The 27,875-nt window shown below is 35.6% G+C and overlaps 1 protein-coding gene across 1 annotated transcript; it reads left to right on the top strand.

Moving 5' to 3' along the window:
* Positions 1-227: 227 nt before the first annotated feature.
* LOC127805507 (uncharacterized) lies at positions 228-27,258 on the top strand. The gene is made up of 2 exons (XM_052342268.1): positions 228-748; positions 26,678-27,258. The coding sequence occupies exons 1-2, from the start codon at positions 434-436 to the stop codon at positions 27,086-27,088; spliced, it is 726 nt and encodes a 241-aa protein (XP_052198228.1). The 5' UTR covers positions 228-433; the 3' UTR covers positions 27,089-27,258.
* The last annotated feature ends 617 nt before the right edge of the window (positions 27,259-27,875 follow it).

The raw sequence follows: 27,875 nt of genomic DNA, 5'->3' as shown, positions 1-27,875 counted from the left end.
CAGTGGCCGCAATTCTTCTAGTAACGTACGCTTCCTTCACCAAAAATAGATTTCCCGCGTCTCCTTCTCCTCCAACTCCTTCCTCCGGAGTACTCCGTCAAAATATGGGTCCGTCGTCACATCAACTTCTCCATCCACAATTCAAAGCCAAAATAAAAAAATCTTCCCATCTAGAAGCCTTCTAGTAGAGCCCATTTTGAAGCTTCACTGTCGAAGGAGCCTTCTGCCTTCCTCTTCCTCTCTCTCTCTCTCTCTCTCTCTCTCTCTATATATATATATATATATATGACTGTGCAGCCACATTTCCATCGCAAATCTCATGATCATTACTTCACTTTCTTAGTATCTCTCTTCAAAAACTCAGATTATATATATATATATATATTGGCTTTTCGATTGCTCTCACAGGCTGATCAAGGTAATCGAAGCATCTATGGAAGATCAGACGCAGAAGACAGATTCTGAAAACTACTCTCATGACTTTGGAGACACAGATGACGCTCTCTCTCTGTGCGACCTCCCAATCCCCGGCTACGGATACCAGGACTCCTCTCGTCACGGCACTCCCCGTCCAAGCGTTTCCTCCGATCAAGAACTCTTCGAGTTCTTCCCCGATTTCAGATCCGTACTGAGCCGAAGCAACAGCCACTTCTTCTCCCCCAACAAGTTCTCCGAGGATGAGACCGATCAAGTGAACGAGTTCCAGAAGCGAGACTACTTCTCCGTCAAATCGGCGTCGTTTCACAAGGTTTCCAGTTACGATGAAGATCTGAGGGGAGAGGAGAGGGAGCCGCGGTCTAGCTCGCTCCAGTTGGCGAAATCCGATCCCTTCCACTCGAAGAAGTACAATCCGGTTCCGAAGGTCAACATCACAGCACTCACGGCGATGTCGGCGAAGTCGCGGAGGAGAATGTTCATGTTCGGGCCGGTCAAGTTCAAGCCGGAGATGGACGTGACGGCAATCAGGAGGAGGCAGGGCCGCCATCCTCTTCAGATTCCTCCGATGCCGGAGGAGAGCGAGATCGCGGAGGAGAGATGCGGACGGCGGAACAGCAGCTGCGGGGAGGGTGTACCGGGGAGGCCACCGCTGGCGTGTAGGTCTCACATCGCAGCCGTGTTGGTTAGGTCCTTCGGTTGCATGTCAGCGTCAATGGTTTGACGATTCGTCCCGTCCAATAATGCTTTTGTTTGTGAGGAGGCGTGTGGTTGGGCTGTACCTTTGTTTCGTGCATGTCTCTTACGAATACTGTAATTACTTTGTGGTGTGAAAATATATTTATAAAAGTTCCGTAAAAAATATATATATTATTCCTATGATACAACAAATGACATTTTTTATAGTTATATAACTTATTTTGATGTTTAAAAAATTATATATATTTTTAAAAATATATATATATATATATTCTTTTATAATTAGGCTTTGCTAGTTATATAAGAATATAATTTACTAATTGACGGAAGGGATCGCGTTGGTTAGCAAGGAAATCTTTTGTCCTACCTACCTTATAATAATTCAAACACTTTTGGCTGGAAATTGTCTTGGCCTAAAATCATATAACTCATTTGAAAATTTAAACATGTATAATAAATTTATATTAAGTAATTTATTTATAAACAATTAAAAAATATCATGTCCTCCGCTTAACAACATCATAGAATTGAATATTATTAAGTGTTCTGGGGCAGGAGGTTTTGTCATACAACTTCAATGTGTCAAGAATGTGGAATCCTTCTGACAAGAAACAAACATAATGAACTTTGAAAAGGGGTAACTCGGAGTATAGAAAGATACTAATGATAGAGGAGCAAGAGTATGGGTGGTCTAGAGCCATTGTTGACGGCTAACATCTGCGTCTTCGTCAACCCACTCATTGTGCTACTCGTGCTATTGGTTGCTGGTTAACTCAGCAAATTGGTCCTGGAGCTATCGAATGATTCGAATGAAGGTCTCCATCATTGCCGGATTCTCCAGTTGATGTTTGTTTGTTTTTGATCTTCCTGATTTGGGGCCATATTGTTGTAATATTTGGTTTTGACCATGGATAGTTTGCATAGAAGACTATAGCGATTCGACGTGTGAGATAGGTAAGTTTTTACGGTGGGTGCTAAATGTTCTTTCTGACCCAACGAGGTTGATTGGACTAGTTGTGATGGCAGTGGAATGCCACGATCCAGCGACGATCTCGTGGTGGGGTGGTTAACACCTGCAAACACTTAACTTGGTAAATTGATTTTGTTAAAAAAAAAAAAAAGTACCTCATAAAATATGAATACACCAACTCTCTATAGTTATGATCCAATTCTACCAAGGAATCATTATCACAAACCAAATAATTGTCATTTACTAAAAAATCAACTTGATAAATTTAACATTTCTCTTTCAAGTGATTTTTTGAAAAACAAACCAAGTTTGCTATGGGACACAAATTAGCCTTATCCTAGTAATTTTCTGGTAATATCCTTCACATTTTGAAAGAACTTGTCATATCTTGTGTCAAACAATTCTGTTACTAGACCGCCTGAGCCCAATCTTAGCCCATTTCTCACGGTCCAATCTCGGCCTATTCCTTATGGTCCAATCTGGCCCATTTCTCATGGCCCAATCTAGACCCCATCTTAGCCTTGCACTAACCTGCAACAACATCATTGCAGTCTCTATTGGGTATTCGTCCGCCCCAAATCTCATCCTCATTAATGGCGGATCCCATCCACATTAATGAGAGTCACGTCAACATCATGCTATCACTTGGGAACCCTCACCGGGGCCAGATACTTAGTCCCATCACTTGCAAACGCATAATGCATGCATGTAAGATGATGTCTCATCCTCCTATATCAACTAGCTCCTTTTAGAACTAAAGTATGTTCTGCTCTCTGACCTACCGATATACTGCCATTTCTTTACTCTCTCACTCACTCGAGCGTCGAAGTGTTTGCAGGTGCCAGCTGCCCCCTGGATAGACTTGTCGTCGGAGCCCGCTCCCTACTGTTGCAATCCTCTCTTCGACCCGCTCCCTTTGGCCAGGAAAGAACAGTTACGATTGTTGAAATTACTCATGGATTTTTTATTTTAAATTTAGAAATTGCTTTAGTTTAGAAATCTATCTATTTAATTATGTATTTCTTTTTATTTATTTTTCCCTAGATTGATACTTTTCTTACAATTAGAATTCTGTTCATATTTAGTATAGATTGATACTTTCCTTATAATTAGATTTTTTTTCTATATTTAGAGTAGTTTTTTTTTTTTTATAATGTATAGCTCTCTTGCCAATAAATGAGAAAGAAATTTTACTAAGAAATTCTTTATGTTATCAAAGCCTTTCTTTTCTTCTGGGCTTCTTTTTGTTGGCCTTAATTGCCCTACATTCCCTCTACTTGTAATAGAATTAAACCGTCGAAACCTTCCTCAAGGGCCGAGAGAAGATGGATCACCTAACTGGCACTGGCACTGGCACTAGCCCAAGCATCGAATACTCAGGATTCAAGACATGGGATGAAGAGGATTCTACGATTATTTAATGGCTATGAAACTCCATAAAACTAGAAGTTAGCTAAAATATGATATTCCTCTCAACTGCAAGAGTCATATGAGAAACACTGCAACAAGCCTACTCTAAGAAGAAAGATATTACTCTAGTTTAGAGTTAAAAGTTTTAAGTAACTTCCACTAAACAAGAAAGCATGTCTATCACTAACTATTATAATAAAATGATAGGTTTATGGTTGGAAATTGATCACTGTTGAGACTTAAAATAATGTAAGACTAAGTCTAGCTAAGATTTCACACCTACATATAATTATGATCTAACTCTTAACTTCCAATCATCATCACATTCCAAACAATTATGATTCTATCTACAATTACCAAAAAAATCATTTTTTTTTTTATAAATTTAACATATATGCATAATGTTATAATCCCATATCACTTAGATTTTGGTGTAGAAACTATTGTGGGGAGAGAGAGAGAGAGAGGGGTTACGACGATGATGTGACAGAAGGATGGTATGGAGGAGATGTTGGACATATAATAAAGAGAGGTACGCGTGGCAATTAAGTGAAAGAATTGAGTTGTTCTACAGGGTCAGACAGCCTTACCGGCAACCTTACTGAATGGGGTAAAATGACGAAATTGTCCTTGCTCATTTTACAAATTTGTAAAGTGAAAATGCAACTGTTATATGTATTTCCCGTATCACCCCGCATGGGCCAGACTCGGTCCGATAGACCGGCCCAATCACCCAAGGCCAAGAAGGCCCGGACGACCTCGTCAAGTAAGGTCCAGCCTCCACCAAAGATCCGGAACTCGTAAAGTGAGCATATGGCGAGCTCCCGGTAATCCCCCAACGAGCTCGGAGCAATCGACTAACAAGCTCCTGAAATATCCTTCAGATCGCTAGCCCATCCAGGTCGCTGGCCTAAAACCTCCAGCTCGCATGAGCGGCAAAGCTGCTGAGAAGTCAGAGGTAGGGTCCGATCACTTTATCTGTAACAGCCCATGCCCCTCGTAATGAGGATCCCACTCCCGGTCTTGCGAAGGCGGTAAGAACTGTTTGTCCCCCATTATACAAACACTGTATTTTTATATATTATCTAGATTGTAAAAGCCCCTCAAGATAAATGAGAATAAAAGAGACCATGAGGGGCAAGGAGGACAAGAAAAAATAATAATCAGATACCGCCACTCTGGGAGAATAATCGGATGGCGGCCGTGGACTAGGCATCGTTCTGGCCGAACCACGTAAAAGATTCTGGTGTACACGCTTGGAACTTTAGGGGGGGAGGGGTTTTCTTCCTTCCTTCTCGGTATTTTTGGATTGACTCACCGCGGCCCAAAATGAATCACGGTCGGCCGAAATCAAACGTCGACAGCAACGATGATCGACTAGACAAAGTGGTGATGGCAACGAGGTGATGGAGACAAGGCGAGGCGGTGGCAGCATGGTAGTAAGACAAGGCGAAGGCAACAACCATGGGAAGAGAGACGAGGGAGCAGGGCGGTGGCTCACTTTGCAAATTTGCAAAGTGAATGGGATAGTTTCATCATTTTATCCCCATTCAGTAAGCCAGTTGGTAAGACTATCTAGCTCTCAAGACTTTTTCAAAAGAGTTATGGCCACCTAACTTCCCACATTGACAATTGATGGTATGGTAAACTTAAACGAGGACTAACAACATTTCATAATTAAAATGAAACTAGTTAGTAGAGTATTTTTTTAATAATTTACTTGATTTATTAATATTAAGAAGGATGATATATATAATTATAGATAGTTATATAATAACGGCAAAGATAATTTTTAGAAATATTTATTTTTCTGGTCTGTTGGAAATTTTTTGTTATGACTATATATATATATATTACTATTGTTATGTTTATAATAATAATTTATGTTACAGAATAACAAGAGGGAGGGAGACTATATATATATAGTTTTAACATTAAAATTAATTTTCAAATATGGATGGTTAACAACGTTACTCGTGTCGTTCCAATATAGACGATCAATCACAAAATAGAACCCAACTAACCAACCTAATTGAAATAATTAAGCCACTTTTTTAAATAATTATTTAATATTATACTTCTTTAGCTATTTTATAGATATGCAGCATAATAATAATAATAAAATATCAATCAAGTATATATATAGAATGTGTTTTAACGAATACAAGCATAATTAACATTACATTTAGATATCAAATATTATATACTTTATAAATATTATTTTTAGAATACAACACAATAAAATATAATACACCAAATATTAAACAGGCGCTATAAAAACAATGGACTTACACAAATCGTATTTGTAAACTCGACCATCTAATTCATATATATGATCATATATATGTCAATCAAATTTAAAAATAGAACCAAAATAGAAGTAGACGAAAAAAAAAAAAAAAAAATTGGACTTGAGCCAACCAACCACACCGATCATGAAAGGATCATTTTCATATTGATTGTCACTAACATTAATACTAGTGATCTTTCCATCAACTTTTATACCCGTTCGTTTATCACCAAGATCAAACCATTTACACTTAAATAGAACACACTTCATTTCCTTGATGTAATCTAACTCAATAATTTCAGAAACTACACCATAAAAGTCAATAAAATCATCCTTATGGTTTCTTTCAACGACGACCCCACTATTTTAACTTCTAAGGCGACTGTCTATGTCTTTTGTATGAAATCTAACTCCATTAACAATGCATCATGTATACTTTTTTCCAGAAATGTGAAGCCCACATGCTAAGGAACACAATGCTTCAGTTGCTTCAAGAGATTTACGATTATACAATTAAACTATCTGCAACATAAAAAATGCAAAAAAAAAAAAAAACCAATCAACCATGAACTTTAGACATTCTTATAACATTGAGAATGTGAGTCACTTACTCGTTTTCTAAACCATAGAGGAAAAGTTTCGTTATGCCTTTGTTCCAAGTTTGTTATACTTTCCTTTTTAAGTTCCTCTTTGTACTCCCTAAATAAGAAAAACATGATTATTGTTGACTATTAGTTGGAGACTGAAGCAAACTAGAACATATGGATATACACTTACTCAACATATGGGTATATTTCCTCGCAATTGTTCAAAATGTACCAATGATCCATCTCAAGCTCCTCATGAGTTAACTCCACATATTTGCATACTCCAAGTGGTCTAAATTTTTGTGAAAATACTGACTGATGAGGGAATATTTACAGAGGGCAATTTTACTGTACTACCCCTGGGAGGTTACCATTAACTCGGAGCCATGTATGCCAGTAAAGACCAATATGCGATCGCCACGTGTCAAGACTTAGGAGCTCCGCTTATCTTTATAATCTTTATTATGATTTTGAACTGGAAAGAGATAAAGAAGAAGATTAAGTCAACCAATGATATCTTTAAATATCCCAAGAATTATCTCTATTAGGGAATATTATCTTTTCTCCCCATGGAAAGGGGATCAACCTCTCCTTTTGAAATATATCTTATCTCCTAAGGGAAAGGCCACGGGACATCTATAAATAGAGGGCAACCTCTACAGGTAGGAGGAGCTGACTCCTAAGGGACTCATATATTATTTTTCCATTACTATTATACTCCTCAAAAACCCTATGAACTGACTTGAGCGTCGGAGGGATCATAGGGAGCAAGTCCCCACCCTTTTTGCAGGTACTTGGTTCGAGACAGAAGAAGGTGATCGGCTCCGCATCATCACTGACAATCCACCATTTTGGTCAATATCAAAGTTACACTCTTCTCTATTAAATTGTGTTTCAATTTTACGTAAATACATTATACAAAATGTCAAACATTCACTTGACACATGTTTCTACAATCGAACCTTCAGGCCAAGCTTTATTGCGCACATAATGCTTTAAAGTACCCAAAAAACCTATAGAAGAATATACGTAAATCAAAAGTTAAGTTTATATATTAGTTACCAGTAAATATTATCATTACAACAAATTTTAGTTTTCTCTATGAAATTTTTTTTAGTTAAAAATTCAATTTTCGTAACAAAAATCAATCAGCTACAAAATTTTATTCATAGCGTGAATCATAACCAAAGTCTCGTAACTAATAGTATTTAGCTACGATTTAAGGTTTCATAGAGAATAATACATTTTTCGCTACAGTCAGGTAAACGTAGAAAAAGCATTAGTTTTATACTACGATATATATTGTAGCTAATTATACCGATTTTCGTAGGTGATGATGTTAATTTTCATAACAAATAACATAGCTTTTACTATGAATGTCAAATCATAGAGAAAACACTTATTTTTAACTACAACAAATTGTAGTTAATCGCGCCAATTTTTGTAGTAAATTGATTTTCATATACCAATTTTCGTAATAAATTTTCGTAGCAAATTAATTTTCACATACCAATTTTCGTAGCAACTTGATATTCACATACCAATTTTTGTAGCAAATTAATTTTCTCTACCAATATTTTTGTAATCAAAAATTAAATTTTCATAGTTAATTCTATATACAACTAATAAACTATTATGATATCACTAAATTCAATTTCGTAGCCCAAAATAAAAAATAAAAATCTCTATTTTTGGGAATAATATTTTTTTCTAAACCTACACCAACCCTTACAATTTAGATAAAATTTAAAATACAATACATAACTTCAAAATCTTTCAATTAAACACATAAAATTAAATTAAATTAATGCCAGCCACAATCTTCAACTATTTTGAATGTGACTAGTACATAAAACCAATACATGTAATATTGATAGCAACATTAAATTCTAAAATGAAAATAGTTAAAAATTAGACACTTTAAAAATTTATCTCCAAACGTCTTTCTTTCTTACTTTCTTTTTTTGCTGCTTACGCTTTCTTCCTCTACTACTTATGCACAGCAAGAACCTGGAAAATAAAAGTCAACACAAATCAAAAAAATAAATAAATAAAATGCATTTGTACTGAGAGATTAGTTTAGTAATTCTAATAGAATTAAGATCCCAAAGCAGGAAACTTGAAAAATTTTAGTCCAGAATATTTTAGAGTTGTAGATCAGAAGTAAAAGCCAAAAATAACTTCATCTATTGGGTACATCACATCAAAGGTCACAAAACTTTGGTGTCTTTTGTAATTTGATCACTAAATTTCAATTCTTTGCGAAGTGATTATAAAACTTTAAAATATTTTGCAATATGGTCAGTAAAGTGATTTTTCAACAATTTGTCGCCAAAATTGCTAATGTGGCAATGGCCATATCATCGCCATGTCAGCGCCACATTATCGCCATGTCAACAATTTCGGCTAGGAGCCATCAAAAAATTACTTTAGTGACCACATTACAAAACATTTTAAAATTTTGTTATTACTTTGCAAGAAATTGAAATTTAGTGATCAAATTGAAAAGAAGACCAAATTTTCATACTTTTTGAAATAATTATTTAATATTATACTTCTTTAGCTATTTTATAGATATGCAGCATAATAATAATAATAAAATATCGACCAAGTATATATATAGAATGTGTTTTAACGAATACAAGCATAATTAACATTACATTTAGATATCAAATATTATATACTTTATAAATATTATTTTTAGAATACAACACGATAAAATATAATACACCAAATATTAAACAGGCACTATAAAAACAATGGACTTACACAAATCGTATTTGTAAACTCGACCATCTAATTCATATATGATCATATGTCAATTAAATTGAAAAATAGAACCAAAATTGAAGTAGATAACTTGAGCCATCCAAGACAGTCCGTCCTCAGGGCAAATTTTTTCAAAGTGTATTTTTTTATATAAATTAAATAAAAAAATAAAAATTATCAACTAATTAATTTTATTAAAATTATAAGAATTTATAGAAGATAAGAAAGAATATTTTGGGGTCTCATTAATCTTCCTTTTATTCTTGACAATTAATTGAAACTGTAAGCACCCCCGCCCGGATATCCACAACCACCCGGACTACCCGAACGGGAGCACCTACGGAAGAGAAAAAGAATGAAACACAAGACCAAAACCACCCTGTCATGCATACACAAAAGTAAGAACAACGGAAGCGAAGCTAAACACATGCATGTACTACGGGTATCTCGCTAGCCCAGCGGTCACATGATAAATAAATAAACATAGACTCTTGTACCGACATACACGAGACTCGAGAAAAGACCTGGCACAGTACAAAATAATAGAGTAAACCCTACTCAGACATCAAAGTTGATAGGGATTGACAAGACTGCATGTACACCATACCGACTCTACCGCTAGAAGATGACTCCTTGCGATGGCCCACGTTGCCACTACCTGGAATAATGGAAACAAAGTGAGTCGAGAGACTCAACAAGCATAAGGAAAGAAATGCTGAAGGTTGAACATATCCAGAAAACTCTCTCTAGAATACACCCCCATGTACACACAAGCCATGAGACGTTACAACACAATAGTATAGTATAATAAAAGCACATACTGGTCATTGGGGCTCACACAAGACATACAACACCTAAGTCCCATACGAATCTGTCGCTGTCCTGGACGGTATCAAATACCTCCAGCAAATCTGTGCGCGTCATCCCGGGTCGGTACTCCCGTCACCCGTCCATGTCGGTACTCCCGACACCTGAGCCATAGGCTCCCTCAGAACGGTACTCCCGTCCGAGAACTAATATCTACCGGTAACCATGCAATGCACATAATAATGCAATGGCGTAGTGAGCATCAACGTGATACACCGGCGCCCATACATCCAGGCATCAGGTTATGCTCCGCCCACATAGTAAACCACACGCGATGCATATGCTTATGCCAGATGCAACCTAACCAAACTAGAATGTCTGTGTCCAGGCATATTCAATAAATGAATACCCTAACATGCAACCCGCACCCATGTGCATATCAAATCATGAACAATAATATAATAAATCTAAACGTGCAGTAAATCACATACTGGTAGAGCTAGTTAGCAGTGCCCGGCACCGGTCAACGTCCAATGACTAAGAGTGTCCACCCGACGGTCCACTTCAGGGCCGTACAATAGTATACCCAATGTCACCAACAACCGACCCCTGCCCTACTGCTCGATAACTCTAACCGAACTATAAATAAATCCGAGAAAAACTGTAAATAAACCCGATAAAATCGTAAATAAACCCGCACGTCTAGGAACCTAGTTCCCAGGCTGGTTCAACATTATTTCCAAAAGGAGTGGGGGCGATACAAACCCCCGTAAGCAATCAACGAATAAAATTCTAGAAGTCTCAGATTTATTTAAATTAAAATAAATGAATAATAATTCAAGAAATAAGGCTAGGTGCCGAATTAGAGTAAGGGAGATGATAAAATATGAGAAATTACGAAATCTCTCACGCGAATTAAAGAACACGAGGAGAGGGTTAGGAACTTGTCTTTACACGGCCTTTTCTTGCACTCCTGCTGCGAAGTAAAACGTTTCCTAGCAATTAATAAAATTATGTCTTACATTAATTAAATCTAACCGTGTAATATAAATAATTTAATCGTCTATAATCTCACGTAAGCGCACTGCAAATAAAATCCCAATAAATCTCATATTTATTTTAAATTAAATCACGCCAATAAAATCATTAATTTATATAATTAATACGCGAAATCGAAATGAATTGAGGGAAGACAAGGGGTTCCCCCAATGGAAAGAGATCGCAAGGGTAGAGGAGAACTTGCCTGGATTTAGTTATTTACAGCGTTTCCAAGCTTGAATATCACCAAATTAATACACGCTGTAAAATAGAATAACTTCCAAAATTAATAAAATTGGACTCAAAATTAAATTCCAACTGTACAGATTAATTAACACGCATTTGTACCTGGCTAATTAAAACTTGATTAAACGCTTAAGTTGCGTTCTCTTTACTATTTTCAAGTTATTTTTAGTTTTCAATTTTCTAAAATAATGAAAACGCGTTCTTTTTGCTATTTTTAAAAATATATTTTTGAAAATAAAAAATATATATATAAAGAAAATTCAAAACAACAAAAAGTTATTTTGAATGTTTTCATCCAAAACAAGCTCTAAACTCAAAATATATTTATTTATTTATTGATTTATATTTTATTATTGTAATGGAAAAAAATATTACAAAATTCATTAACTTTAAAATGTATATATTTTTTAATAATATATTAACATTAAATATTTATAATTTATTGAATAATCAAATTTATTGAATAAAATATTATTAAAAAAATATTTTCAAAATTTGAAAGAAAACGCGTTTTCTAATTTCTTATTTTGAGAAATAATTTTTTAAAATGACAAAGAGAACACTTTTTTAATTTTTTAAAAATAAACTATCAAAATAAAAAATTAAAAATAAATTCAAAACTCAAAACTAAAAAATAAAGAGAATGAATCTTTAATTTCTCCCAAAATTCCCTCTCATGCGCCTTCTTCTCTCTGTTTTTCTTTCTCTGCTCCCTGCCAAATTCCTTGGCCGAATGCCTTTAAAATCGGGCTTTAAAAAGCCAAAAGAGAGAGGCCACCAGCGGCTGCCGCGTTGCAGCACCGGCACACCTCCTTTAATTGCCCATATGCCCGATTTTCTATTTCCTTCTTATTTCCCGGACATTTTCAAAATTCCACCAATTTAATTTATTCTCCTATTTCATAAATACTCCCAATTAAATTAATTAAACCTAAATTTCCTATTTCCTCAAAATTACATAATTAAACATTTTTCTTAATTCACCAAATACCCAAATAAATTAATATTTCCTTTTAACCCACACATATTCAATAATTACCACAAATACATTAATTAATAATTATCAACCAAATAATTTAATTAATTAACTTTAATTCCTTATTTTCCTCAAACCACGTAAATAAATACCTCCTATTAAATTCTCAAATATTCAATAATGTCCTCAAACACCGGTTGAATAATTATTATTTATTTTCAAATTTTGAGATATTGCAGAAACAAAAACAATCATCACATGTACCTACGCATATATACAAAGACTTTAAAAAAAACTTGGGCTCCCCTTAGTTGTGGGCCCTAGGCTGTAGCCCTAGCCCAATGTCAGCTCTACCAACCACACCAATTTATTTAGCTTTGTTGGGTTGAGAGCTTCTCTCTCTTCCTCTTTTGACTGATTTATTTACTATCTAGTTGGCTTGTTTTCTAGGTTTTTAGGTATTGGTTGGTTTAGAAGGTTGCATACGTCACTACAAAAAATATGACATTTGGTTAAATTTTGTTTTTTGCTACGTTTATAAAAACGTAGCTAATAGTCCACATTTTGCTACATTTTTAAGTTGACGTAGTTAAATCTTTCAAATATTGGATGCAAAATTTTATGTGATGAAAAGTTTTTATTAGCTACGTTTTAAAACGTCGTTGATACCTAAATGAGAAGGCAACGTTTGGAAAATCGTAGGTAATTCTAGAACAACCAAGAAAAAACGTAGCTAATTCTATCATTAGTATTAGCTAAGATTCTTGAAACGTAGCCTATAATTTCATATGAATTATCTGCGGTTTAATTCTTTTTTTAACTACATTTTAGAAAACGTAACTATAGTCATGTCGATTAATTTTCTTTTTTTTTTACTACGTTTTCGAAAACGTAGCTAATAGTCAGTTTATTGTATTTTTTTTTTTTTAGAGGAAATATGGGTAGGGGCATTGAAAATAAATGCAAACTTTGCTCATTTTTTTTAGCTATATATTTTTTAAAACGTGGCCAACAGTTAACATGTAGCTATGTTTTTTTGCGTAATGTAGCGAATAGTTCTATTATTTTCTTATTTTTAATTTTTTTAGAAAAGATGGGCGGGATAATTGAAATTAAAATGTTAATGTAGCTATGTTTTGAAACGTAATCTATACTTTCATAACTAATAGTTCAAATTTTGCTACGTTTTTAAGTTAACCTAGTTAAATCTTTCAAATATTAGAGACAACTTTATGTGATGAAAAGTTTTTATTAGCTACGTTTTAAAATGTCGGCAATACCTAAATGATAAGGTAACATTTAGAAAATCGTAGGTAATTGAAAGTAAAAAAATTCCAATGAAGAGAACGAAGAGCATTATAGTGAAGGAAAATAATACCTGTCTTTAAAAATAAATGACATAAGAAAGAGATGACAAATTCAGCATATCTTCTATCAACAACATTCAGCTATCATCTTTCTAACAAATAAATAACATAATCACCAATGTTAGGGGTAAACAATGAATGAAAAAATGTTTAAATACGATGCGCTAACAGGCTACAGATTCTAAATAGGCTAGACCTTACAGAATAGGCTCAAAATAAAAGCATAACCTAAACGTAAAATAAAGAAATCGTAAAAAATTATAAAAGGCAATTTCAAATGTATAAAACACGATAATAATAGCAGGAAAGCTATTAGGTCAATTTGGCTCGTTGAGCTACCCCAAAAGAATATATTATGGGCTGAAGACGGATACCGTATGCGAATTCTATGCCCATAAAACCAAGTATCGATCACCTTCAATATAGATTTGTAGAAAATTATTTAAATGAAAAATAATACTATTAAAAATAAATACACTATTAAAAATATTTAATAAGTTAATTTTAAAAATATTTTTTTAATAGAAAATAATATTATTAATTAATTAAAAAATAATTAAAGAGGTGGGAGATGCCCCGCCTCTTTCCCTTGGCATATTCCCTTCATCTTCCTTTTTCCCTCTGTTGAATCTCCTTTGCCGCCTCCTAGATTAGCTCGATTGTAGCCTCCTTACCTCTTCTGTTGCATCCTCCACCGCTTGTCTCAACCGCCTTTGTTGGTAAGTTTATGAACAAAAACCTATATATGTATGTTGTGTGGGCTTTGCTTAGATCCCCCAAACTCTCTGTCTCTAGATCCGCCCAGATCAACGCCCAAATCCCCAAACACATCGCCTAGATCCCCCAAACTCTCTATCTCTAGATCCGTCTAGATCAACACCCAAATCACCATAACCCATCGCCTAAATCCCCCAAACTCTCTGTCTCTAGATCCGCCCAGATCAGCGCCCCCAAACTCTCTGTCTCTAGATCCGCCCAGATCAGCGCCCAAATCCCCCAAACCAATTGCCTAGATCCTCCAAACTCTCTGTCTCTAGATCTACCCAGATCAGCGCCCAAATTCGCCAAACTGAAAGGGAACTTAACTTGTCCAGAGTGATAATTGGTCTGCTTAAGCCAGTGTGGTCTAAGTTCTAAGGCTACTGTTGGAATCTACCATGACAATATAATGATAGTAGTTACATTCTTTGTCCGGAGTCATGATGACGGATTTGGTCATCATGATTTCAGATATGACAATCCACAATTAGAATATATGAGTTGAAACTAAAAGATGTGGCTAAAGCTACATCACACTCACTCAAATCACAGCTATATACAAGACAATATTAAGGTGTTATGTTATCTCAGATTGTCAGCGGATGTGTATCCCTTCTTATAAGGTTCACATGTGAATGACAATCTTTGTACCTTGATTAGAAAGCTAATGTCATGTGGCATGCAAGAAGGAGATACCTGCATATATCAAGTCACTTTGTCATACAGCCTTGAAAGCATATGGAATCATAAGTGATCAAATTTATAATTATGATAACATAATGGAAGAGATACCAACACCTATCAAGTCACTTCGTCATTGGGTTTGCCAAAAATTAATCGACGTGACTATAGCTACATTTTCTAAAATGTAGCTAAAAGAAAAATCAAACCGCAGATAATTCATATGAAAGTATAGGCTACGTTTCAAGAATCGTAACTAATACTAATGATAGAATTAGCTACGTTTTTGGTTGGTCGCTCTAGAATTACCTTCGATTTTCCAAACGTTGCCTTATCATTTAGGCATCGGCGACATTTTAAAACATAGCTAATAAAAACTTTTCATCACATAAAGTTTTGCATCCAATATTTGAAAGATTTAGCTACGTTAACTTAAAAACGTAGCAAAATGTGGGCTATAGCTACGTTTTCATAAACATAGCAAAAAAAAAAAAATGTAGCCAAATGTCATATTTTTTAGTGCATTGTGGGAGAGACTTACTTCCTTGTAGGTGAGCCAAGCGGGAGGCTGGCCATATCGGCTCGGCTCGCCCATTTACCATCTTCACTCAGAGCTGAACATTTGATGCAATTCATGCGAGACTTTACCTTCTAATCTTACTGCTATCTTCCAGCAATATTTTTGCCTTCTAAATAGTTACATTGATTCAAATTTTGATACTTTATGTAAATTTTAAGTACTTTATCACTGCACTTGCAATGTGGGGTAATTTTGCTATAATATTTACAGTTGACTCAATATGTAGAAGGCATGGAGATGTTTATGAAATTTGTGAAAGATCATATATGTTCAGAATGTGATATTCGATGTCCATGTGTGGATTGTCTAAATGTTTACAATCAAAGTCAACCTGTGGTGTACAATCACCTACTAATCTGAGGCATAGACAAGTTTTACACTCGATGGATTTATCATGGTGAGCGCTCTGAGTGTAGAAGTGCAAGTATGTCTCATGTTGGCAATGTTGGGATTACATAGATCTTATCATATGCGCAGCGAAAATTAAAATTTAGTTTGCAGGTATCCCGTTTTTCAGAAATTATGGTTTAACTAATTGGAAACAAAAACGAAATGTTACCTCTTTTGATGAAATCCGATTTCACCGTTAGATTTCCCGCCGTTTAATCCTCCAAGTGTAGGAGGCTGAGTCGGTCCACCCGAAATCACTTCTATCCAAGAATTTCAAAGAGACTGATAAATAAAGAAATTTTTCACAAAAATTTCTAACTTACCTCTTTGGATTCAAGAACACTTCTTCAAAACTCTCTTAACTTTCAAGTGATTCAAGAAGACTCAAGTGAAGTAAAATGAAGAGATGGGGAGCTTATATATACATTAAATGGATTGGGCTTCTCAAGCCCATTCCATTTAATGTAATTGGGCCAAGCCCAAATCATTTAAGTTAACTTGAATCCAATAGTGCTATTGGGCCAAGCCTAATGTGCTAACAAATGGCCCAACCCAATTCATGATTAAACAATTATATTCATAATATAATTATTTAATTATTCTTATTTATCTTATAAATAAATGCACTATTATTAGTAATTATAAAATTACTAATTTATCTATTTACTCCTTGAAAGTGATTTCTTTTTGGGTGGAACTTTCTGGATTCACAAATAAATTGGTAATAAGAATAATCAACAATTAATTCTTGTAAATCACGAGTGACATCTAACAATATGTCATGATTACCCAATTTATTGTGAAGCGAGTATCGTGAACATTTTACTACGTTATCATGCAATACAGTCTCTCTATCATCCTATATGCCGACAAGATATGAGATCATGGTCAGTAGGTTGAATCTCTTAATCTCGTCATATCACCAAATCTAAAATCAATCTTGACTAATTATGACACAACCCGTATGGAACAAATTCCATCATCATATTACCTCGGCCAAGGATTTTTCGTCAAGTGATTATTGGATCACATAAGATATCTTCCTCATAAATCTCGAGGTAATAGATTCCATGTCTGATGCACACATACCTCATGTATCACTGAATCAGGCACATAGATACGTATGATTATCCTTGATTAGAACAACCACATAATATCGCTGATATTCTAATCCACCAATACACAGATATCCATGTCATCTTAGGTCTAAGGACTAGTTGCAAAAATCGCAGCTAACATTAAATCATTGACCCGTGAGAAATAACCCATGTGATTTAATGTTAACAGTCCCATTCAGTGAACTCGTTCTTGTAACGAGCACCCACTTATCTTCCTTTTATATCTCATACAGAATGGCACGAGACTTACCAACCTTATCTTTCAGTATCTCATACTGAATAAGGAAGAAGACGATGTGCTGGCCTTTACGAGTTGCTATTATCCAGATTAGGAATTCTCCGACTAGGAACATGTTTATAGTATAACGAACTGTGGATTATCTGTAACTCGTATTCTTAACGCTTAAGAATGGTATCCACTCCTTATTATTCTAATGGATGTATGTTTTATAATTTAAACCATATTGCAATTTAAATAAAACATAAATTTGCTATTTAAATAATATTTAAAGAATTACAAGATCGAGTCCCTTTGTGTCACTAGAATTGGTCTTTAGGGCTCATATCTAACAGGCAATGGAGTAGATGATGATGGTGTCTGCAATGATGAGGAAGATTAGGACATTCATGAAATGTTAGGTGATTTTAGAAATTACACGGAGACCATAAATGAAAATAATAATGTTAATGATAATATTCCTTAAGTTTCACAATCAAGTTTTGAGAAGATCTTAAAAGAAGCTCAAGAAGAATTATATTTGGGTGGTTCAAAATTATCTCTTTTATCTTTTGTTGTGAAGTTGCTCCATTTGAAGGTGTATAATAGATGGACCAACAAATCTGTTGACATGTTGTTGGAATTGTTGAAAGAAGTACTTCCTAGTAGAGGCGGTTGCAGAGGGGGCAGCGGCGGCCGTCGGAAGTGGTGGCGACGTCGGAAGGTGGGGGCGGTTGGTGGTTGTTCGCGCGCAGGGTCGGTAAAAGGAAGGAAGAAGAAAAAGAAGAAGGAGAAGAAAGAAGAAATAAGGAAAAAAAAGAAAAAGAAAAAAAAATGTAGAAATTTTTTTTTTATGGAAAAATGTGTTTTATTATTCCGGAGATTGTGGCAAAAAGAAAAAATTTATCCGGACAAGCGAAAGTTGAGTTCAGGGCTTTTCGGGTAATTATAGTTTCGATCCTATATTTCGAAACATGGAACAACATAGGGTTCAAAATGAAATTTTTGCGAATCAGATTTCGAAATGGAAGGCTAAGATGTTTTAAAATAAGATGTTTTGGCAAGCTGTTGTCAGAAGGTCGTGGTTGGACACTTCGGAAATAGTTGTACCTATAATAGGACTCGTGAGAAGAGTCTAATGAGAATGACCTGCCAGATGCAGTAAGAGCTCGTGATAGCTCAAAGGATCGGATTGCGTGTTAGTGCAACATGAGCAAATGATTACATGTGGATTACACCAAGGCACAAAGAAAACTACTCGATATATGACTTGGAACTGACAGATAGGGTATGTGCTCTTAAGGTTATGAAGACACTACCAAAATGATGGGACAGTTGATGTGCTTACAAACCACGAGGAGCCTGAGGTACGGGTTCTCACAGAAGAAGTTAAACGAGTGGTAGCGATGGTGGATAGAGTTTCTTGAGGATTACGACTGCACTACTTTGTATCACCTGGTGTGTGGCCGTAAGGTGCCGACGCAAGACCTGGGTGGATAGTTGTGAGTGTCAGATGTTAGAAGCTTGTTGGCCTGCTGGCTATGAGCATAGTGCCAAATGGATCGTTTGTCTTTATCGCTGGCTTAACAGTTTAGCTGGATCTGGTGAACGAGATACGAAAAGCATGTGTGATTGATGAGTGTTATTGTCTATAATTGATGATTATGGTCAACCCAAGGGTTGTGATTTTTGAAATACGAGTGGACATTCTCAAAAGTTTTGGGGTAGGATGTGCGTGCTTAAAATGATTGAAAGATGTGTGCTCATCTGAGAAGAGCCACAACAGGAAAATGATGTGAATAACACGATATGCTTGTAAGCATTGGACGTGTAAGGAACACAAATCGAGGTGTTTTTTGAGGATCAAATAGATGGTTGATTTGAGATATTCAAGTAATGAGCTATGTATTGTCTTAGTTACCTTAACGGTCAGATAAAAATTTCGAGGCTGAAATTTCTTAAAGGAATGGTGAATGTAATACCCGAGAAATTCTAAAGCACTCAAGGGTAATTTATCTTGGGGGCAAAAATAAAATTTAAGGATAAATAGAGGGTATAAGGGTAATTTATTACCGTATGAATGACTGAATCGACTGTCGGGAGTGCCCTGGAGTCGAGATGCCAAAGGAAAATGACGTGACATTAACGACCCGAGATAGGATTTATGGTGTTGAAAGAAATCGGATCGAGAATAGTTTTCGGTACAGCAAAAATGCAGCTGCCAATTAGGCTGCAAAATCGAATCTTTATAGACTACTTCCCAGAAGCCAACGGAAGCTTGAGGGGCTTCGATTTTTCATAAGGAACAACCCTTTAGTGGTTTCAAGAAGAAACGAAAAGATTAAAGGCCAAAAGGAAGATTCGGGCCTAAGTGTAATTTTTTGAAATTGCCAGAAGGGGGTCAAAACGACGACTTCTTGGAATCCTCAGGGGTCAAATTGATGTTTTAGGACTTGAGGGTCTTGAAACCAATTATGAAAAATTCAGGGGCTAAGTAAAAAAGGGCAAAAAGTTAAAGCCCAAAAGTTAAGGGGCCAAATTGTAAAAAGCCAAAAGTTAGCCAATGACCAGCACATGGCTAGTCGGCCATGGCCGATTTTGGCCACAGGGATGGCACGAGGGATGGTCAGGGAGCATCTTTTGTAAAAGTTTGGGTCGACAACAACCCATGTCGAAAATGAACCAAAAATTCGATCAGATTATCGCGAGCTTGCAACTCGCTTTTGTGGTCGGTAAAGGTCGATTGGAGGTCGATCTGGGGTAGGTAAGCCTTCCTAAGGCAATGGGTTGAGTGGCCAAAGGGGTTTCGAGGCTCGGGTTTTGCTATAAATAGCAATAGCTTGGCTAAAAGTTTTAAGAAAATGAAGCTTCAAATCGAGGTCGAAATCAAACGATTGAGCCTCCAAAATAAAGGGCTTTTGTTTCCCAGGGGCTAAGGATCATTTCTGGAGAAAATGAGGCGTTTTAGTGTTGGTTTTATGGCCGTTCGAGGCTTCGCCAGAGATGGAGGCGGGCGGCAGATCCGAGAGTTTGGTCGGCCAAACGGAGGTCTTCTTAAACTCCTTTCGAGCCAAGAATGGTACCATGTTGATCGACTTGAAGAAGGGGTTCGAACGACATCAAAATCCCATATCGCTGGAGAAGACGACGGGCGCGTTCCTATCACGCGTTGCCTCTCATGCGCGCCTACTCGCCTTAGCACGTTCAAGCGCGTGCGGGGCGTGGGTAGTTCGAAAATTTTGAACTTTTTTTTGAAAAATGGAGAAAATATTTTATGGAGGTCTGTGCAAAACGCAGCATCCGGGTAAGTCCAGTATTTTTATAGAGAAAATATTCATTATAGGTTATGTGAAAACGCAACATCCGGCTAAATCCAGTATTTTTCCCTTGAAGTTTATAACCTATAATGAATTATTGTGAAATTAGATTTGAGAAAATAGTCTCGAGGTATTTATTGAAATTTTTGAAAAGGAAAAATGAGAGAAAATGAAGGAAAAATAAAATAAATGGAATATTGAGGATATTTAGTGATTAAATATCATTTTTATGATTGAGGTGATTGAGACGATGTGATTGGTGCAACTTTTGAGAGTTGGCACGAGATTTGAGGTTGAGCACGTATATCGAGGCGATGCGCGCTTTTCGAGATGTCTTGATCTTTGGGAAAAGGGTGAGTTTTTCTATCCTAACTATGGTTTTGTGAGTGATTTTCTCGCAAGGACTTATATTCATGATATGTTTGTTATATATGCATGTTGTTATGAATGCAATATTCATTTTGTCATATTGCATGGAAAGTCGTGATAATTGCATGTTATGATGTTATTGTCATATTGATGTTTGTGCATGGGAATGGGGTGTTGCCCCCAGAGTGTAGCCGTAATTCCCCTAGGACAATGATGGAATAACGTTAGGCTTATCCTGCAGAGGTTCGAGATTTGCCTAGGATTCCGTGCCGAGTTGGTGGGCTTGGAAAGTTACATTAGGGGCAAATGTTGTTCATGTTATCGCATCATGTATTCATATATATGTTTTGGACCCTCATTAGAAGTTTCATCTTCTAATGGGTTATGCCATTGGAACATTCAACGTTCTAGTTTAGACTTGCAGCTTAGGCAAGGAGCAGGTTGAGACATGACGGCACGTGATGGCGAGGCCGATGGATTCAGCGAGCTGACTCGGATATGTTTTAGCTTATGCTTTATTAATGATTAGTCTTGTTATAATATTATGGAATCTCCATGTATCTATGTATTTCAATATTGAGGATATGATATTAACTATGGTATGGATTCTTATGTTATAAATAAAGTGAATTGATTATGTACCATATCAAGTTTTGATTATTGCTTCCGCATTTTTAATGATTTGTTGGGGGTTTTGCTTGTAATTCGGTACTTAAGGTTTAAGTTATATACCGAGAAAGAAAGAAAAAAATAATTTATGCATATTTTGGGTCCCAGCATAGTGACACGCTGTAAGAGAAAAACGAGTGTTACAGTAAGAGTCAAGCCAAGGTTACACAATCAAACAATCTGCAACTTGAAAATACTAAACCAACTAGACATGTGGGGACATCAACATAGTTGCAGCAAAAACAATCCATTGAAGCAAGTAGTGAAGGTTAGCAATTTTTGCCTTTTATTTAAGTTTTTTCTAATCAATAGTTCTTTTTTTTTTAACCAATAAAAAAGTATTATTCATTTTTATATTTCATCTAATATATGTCTTCTTTTCTTTTTTTTTTTAAATCAAGCATCTAATGTTACTAACAAACGAAGTAGAGGTAAGACACGAGGTCATGATTTACAAAGAATGAATGCAACAATGAATTGAAAGTTAGATATACATATTGATTCAAATCAAGGTCGTCCATTAGACAAAGTCCAATTTGTAAAGTTATCAAGTGAATTAGGAATTATTGTTTGAAATGATTTGCCATGTCCTATCCATGTAAAGGAATTCAAGAAAGATAATGAATTGGATCCTACATTTGATAAACTTGATGTAAGTTTTACTATCCTTAAGAATTATTTTCTTTTCAATTAGTTGTGCATAAGTCAACATATTTTCTTTGTTATAGATGAAACTCAATGTTGTAGATCTCAAAGTTGACCCACAAGTTACAAAACATGTTACTTCATTATTGAAAATGAGGACAAGAAATTAACATTACAAGTTGCACAAGTACTACAAATCTTTTCCTTCTAATGAGGAAGCAAGAAAACACAAGCCATCAACATTGATTGATGATAATTGGAAAAGTTTGTGTGATAATTGGTCTAAACCAGAAGTGTAGCTTTGAATATTTTGAGATTAAATGCTTAAAGTTATATGAATAAACAAGTGTTATTTGATGACAAATATTCAACTACTCAATTTTTTTTCTTTCGTTCTTAATTTAAGAACAGTGTGAAAAGGCAAAACAAAGTAGATCACATATGAAAACAACGTATTTCCAAGGTTCAAAATCATTTGTTGTCGTTCGAAATGAATATGTAAGATTTATTAGTGTTATTTCAAATTTATTAATATTGAACCATATTACCTTTTCATTATAACTTTATTTTTTTTTTAATCAACAGGGTCAAAAGGAATTAAATGGGGCATAGTGTGATAGGATCATGCTATATAAAATCACTCATTTTAAGGTGGGTAAGGGATGGTCTTCTCAAGAAACAGAAGAAAATTATGTAAGTTGAGATTACTTATTTTCTTATATTTTGATATTTGTGCTAGTTAAATTCTTTTATTATTTGTGCTTACAATTGTACAAAAATAATATGCAAGCGATAATGGAGAAATCAAAAGAAGAAGGTAAAGAACTTAGTGAGGATGAGATATGTGATCAAGTCCTTGGCACTCAGTCAGGTTATGTTAATGGACTAGGCTATGGTCCCAAGCCAAGTGCATCTACATCCACAAATCAAACATCTATTAGAAGATTGTAAGAGGAGAATAACAATTTAAAGATTGCATTAGAAGTTGAAATTGCCAAAAGTGAAAAAACACGTGCACAATTGGCAAAACATGATTTATTGTTCAGAAAACTGTTTGGAGACAAGTATGATGACTTCATTGAAGATGAATGGTAAGATTCTTAAAATTGTGAATTGTGTTGTGTTTTCCCATTTAGAAATTTAAAGTCACTTATTTCGATTTTTTTTTTCTTTTTTTTGCATAGGGTTGATGAAGATATAAGTATTTCATAGGAGTTGAATGAAGTTCATGCATCAAGTGGGTATACTTTTGGCAAATGATGTTATGCATCTGTGTTGACGTTGTTATCTTTGTTGATGACTTGAACATTGAGACGTTGAAATGGTCATTGGTGTGTTTTATTGACTTGAACATTTGTAAATATTAATGTGTTTATATTTTTCTTATTTTGTGCCTTTTTGTTTAAATTTCAATGAAATTCATGTTTATATTAATACAGGTTAAATATAATGACGAAAATATAGAATCGTTGCAAAACATGTCTTTCATTCAATTAACAACATAACTAAAAGGTCTTTCATGCCACAAAAGGGGAAACATAGCAAAAAAATTTATTAGCGACATTTGCTATGTTTTTTACTAGAACGTAGCTAAACATATTTTTCATGACGATTTTGAAAACGTAATTAAAAGTTTTAGACAATTTTGGCTGTAATTTTCTCTAGCTATGGATAATGGAAAAAAAAATGTAGCTAAATATTAATGTAATGTGACTGGGTTTTTGCTACATTTTTTGTGACATTTCAAAAATGTAGCTAAAAGTTCATGATGATTTTGAAAACATAGTTAAACTTTTTGCAATGTTCCAAAAAATTGTAGCTAAAAGTTCTAGCTACGTTTCAAAAAATCGTAAGTAAAAATTATTGCTATGCTTTCAAAATTGTAGTTAAAAGCTTTAGCTATGTTTCAAAAAATCGTAACTAAGAGTTATAGCTACATTTTCAAAATCGTAGCTAAAAGTTATAGCTACGTTTCCAAAATTGTAACTAAAAGTTATATCTACGTTTTCAAAATCGTAACTAAAAGTTATAGTTACGTTTCCAAAATCATAGATAAAAGTTATAGTTACGTTTCCAAAATCATAGCGAAAAGATTATATAAGGCGACGTTTTTTGACGTTTTACAAAAACGTCGCTAATGACTTCTATGTTTTTGGTGATATTTTAGAAACGTAGCTAAAATCTTTTAATGACATTTCTTGAACTTTTGGCTATGAAACTTTTAATAGCAAAAACTAAGGGCCTGTTCTCTTTGGCGTTTTCAGCCCATTTTGAGTTTTCAATTTTTCAAAACACTGAAAACACATTTACTTTGTTATTTTCAAAAACGCATTTTCCAAAACAACTAAAAAATTTGTAAAGAAAACCCAAAACAACATTTTGTTTTTTTGGGCGTTTTCAGTGAAAATACACTGAAAACTCAAAAACACGGAAAACACTCAAACCCCCCCCAACTCCCCAAATTCTCGACAGAATTGCTCTCTCTGCTCTCTCTTCTCTTTGCTCTCTCTCTCTCGCAAGCATCAACGACCTCACCATCTCCACTCTCCTTTTTGCTCTCTCTCTAGCAAGCATCAGCCGTCGACCGCCTCGCCATTTCTGTCGTTGCCACTCTCCTCTTTGCTCTCCCTCTCGCAAGTATCGGTCGTCGACCGCCTCGCCATCGACGTCGCTGCCACTCTCCTCTCTGCTCTCTCTCTCTCTCGCAAGCATTTGCCATCGACCTCGCCCGCCACCGCTGAAGCCATCATCGACCTCACCTGCCACCGCTAAAGCCGCCATCGACCTCGCTCGCCACCGCTAAAAATTGCCACCGTTGATCTTGCTGGTTCTATTGAAAGCTGCCACCATCGATCTTAGATCTACGGAGATTTGTCTGTTGGATCTTGTTGGTTTTGGGGTATGTTAACTCCCTTGGCGTGGAGCTTCTAATGGTAGGCTCTGATCGGTGGTCGCCAGCGACAGAATCGCCGATCGGAGATGATGCAGCGCTGGAGAATGGAAAAAGGAAAGGGAAGAAAAGGAAAGAAATAAAAAAGAAAAAAAAACATAAAATAATTTTTCAAAAATTACAAAGTAAACGCGTTTTCAATTTTTAGTTTTGAGAAACAATTTTTCAAAATGACAAAGAGAATGCATTTTCAGAAATCTCAAAACACAAAACTCAAAATGAATTCAAAACTCAAAACTTAAAAATAAAATACAAAGAGAACACTGCTTAATATTTCTTGTAGTGCGTGCCAACCCAAACCATCATGTTGGGTCATCCATCCACTGTAGTCCTCCTCTTCATTCAAAACGCAAAACTAACTAAATTAGATGGGGAGCATATTATCTATAAAATTAAGGTATGTTGCTCAGATTAGAATGGAGCTTTATTATTATTTGTATTAAATCTAAGCAGTAGAACACAATTAAAATGATTTAAGTTATATGATGTCAAGAATCAGATAAGCAAATGGGATATAACAAAGCATTTAGAGAGGAAGGAAATATAAATAAAGACTACAAGAGTCAATATGATTATATATGTATATTAATCACTAATACTTAAATATATATATACGATAGACATGCCATTACTCTCAATTCATTGACCAGTGGCAGCAATTCTTCTGGTGACGCTTCCTTCACCATAAATAGATTTCCCGCGTCTCCTTCTCCTCCGGAGTACTCCGTCAAAATATGGGTCCGTCGTCACATCAACTTCTCCATCCACAATTCAAAGCCAAAATAAAAAAATCTTCCCATCTAGAAGCCTTCTAGTAGAGCCCATTTTGAAGCTTCACTGTCGAAGGAGCCTTCTGCCTTCCTCTCTCTCTCTCTCTCTCTCTCTCTCTCTCTCTCTCTCTATATATATATATATATATATGACTGTGCAGCCACATTTCCATCGCAAATCTCATGATCATTACTTCACTTTCTTAGTATCTCTCTTCAAAAACTCAGATTATATATATATATATATATATATATTGGCTTTTCGATTGCTCTCACAGGCTGATCAAGGTAATCGAAGCATCTATGGAAGATCAGACGCAGAAGACAGATTCTGAAAACTACTCTCATGACTTTGGAGACACAGATGACGCTCTCTCTCTGTGCGACCTCCCAATCCCCGGCTACGGATACCAGGACTCCTCTCGTCACGGCACTCCCCGTCCAAGCGTTTCCTCCGATCAAGAACTCTTCGAGTTCTTCCCCGATTCCAGATCCGTACTGAGCCGAAGCAACAGCCACTTCTTCTCCGCCAACAAGTTCTCCGAGGATGAGACCGATCAAGTGAACGAGTTCCAGAAGCGAGACTACTTCTCCGTCAAATCGGCGTCGTTTCACAAGGTTTCCGGTTACGATGAAGATCTGAGGGGAGAGGAGAGGGAGCCGCGGTCTAGCTCGCTCCAGTTGGCGAAATCCGATCCCTTCCACTCGAAGAAGTACAATCCGGTTCCGAAGGTCAACATCACGGCACTCACGGCGATGTCGGCGAAGTCGCGGAGGAGAATGTTCATGTTCGGGCCGGTCAAGTTCAAGCCGGAGATGGACGTGACGGCAATCAGGAGGAGGCAGGGCCGCCATCCTCTTCAGATTCCTCCGATGCCGGAGGAGAGCGAGATCGCGGAGGAGAGATGCGGACGGCGGAACAGCAGCTGCGGCGAGGGTGTACCGGTGAGGCCGCCGCTGGCGTGTAGGTCTCACATCGCAGCCGCGTTGGCTAGGTCCTTCGGTTGCATGTCAGCGTCAATGGTTTGACGAAGGGGCGCCGTTCCGTTTCGTCCCGTCCAATAATGCTTTTCTTTGTGAGGAGGCGTGTGGTTGGGCTGTACCTTTGTTTCCTGCATGTCTCTTTCGAATACTGTAATTACTTTGTGGTGTGAAAATATATTTATAAAAGTTCCGTAAAAAAAAATATATTATTCATATGATACAAACAATTTACATTTTTTATAGTTATAACTTATTTTGATGTTTAAAAAATTATATAAGTTTTTTATATTCTTATATAATTAGACTTGAATATATTTTATTAATTGACGGAAGGGAACGTGTTTGGTAGCAAGGAAACCTTTTGGTCTAAAGACCTTATAATAATTCAAATAGTTTCGGCTGAAAATTCTCTTAGCCTAAAATCATATAATTTATTTAAAATTTTAAATATTATAATAAATTTATATTAAATAATTTATTTATAAACAATTAAAAAACATCATGCCCTCCCCTCTCATAATAAGAGAAGAACAAATTTGGTGAATTTTTTTGTATTAATAAAGTATAGGATAAAAAAAAGGTTAGAACATTTTCATACAATTAGGTAATTGGTATAAGTCAAGTTGGTAGATTCTTTGATTTGAATTATATATTAGTTCCAACATAATCAATCGTAACCAAGTTCATAAATTAATGAATTCATTCATAGGATAAAATCCAACCAATTCAATTAAAGGTGTGCTTCATAGGAGTGGATAATGGGATGAAATTCATTTTCTATCTAAATTTTAAAAATTCTATCAAATAATTTTTTTTTTTATAGAATTCTAAT

This window comes from Diospyros lotus, chromosome 7 (genome assembly GCF_014633365.1).
Source record: "Diospyros lotus cultivar Yz01 chromosome 7, ASM1463336v1, whole genome shotgun sequence".
NCBI classification, from domain to species: domain Eukaryota; kingdom Viridiplantae; phylum Streptophyta; class Magnoliopsida; order Ericales; family Ebenaceae; genus Diospyros; species Diospyros lotus.
This window is presented reverse-complemented; position numbering and strand designations above follow the sequence as displayed.

What these genes read in the sequence shown, in the direction of transcription:
- LOC127805507 (XM_052342268.1), top strand. Translation starts at nt 434, where the DNA reads ATGGAAGATCAGACGCAGAAGACAGATTCTGAAAACTACTCTCATGAC. An exon ending in AATCGGCGTCGTTTCACAAG is followed by an intron (nt 749 to 26,677) that starts GTTTCCAGTTAC and finishes TCGTTTCACAAG; the next exon opens with GTTTCCGGTTACGATGAAGA.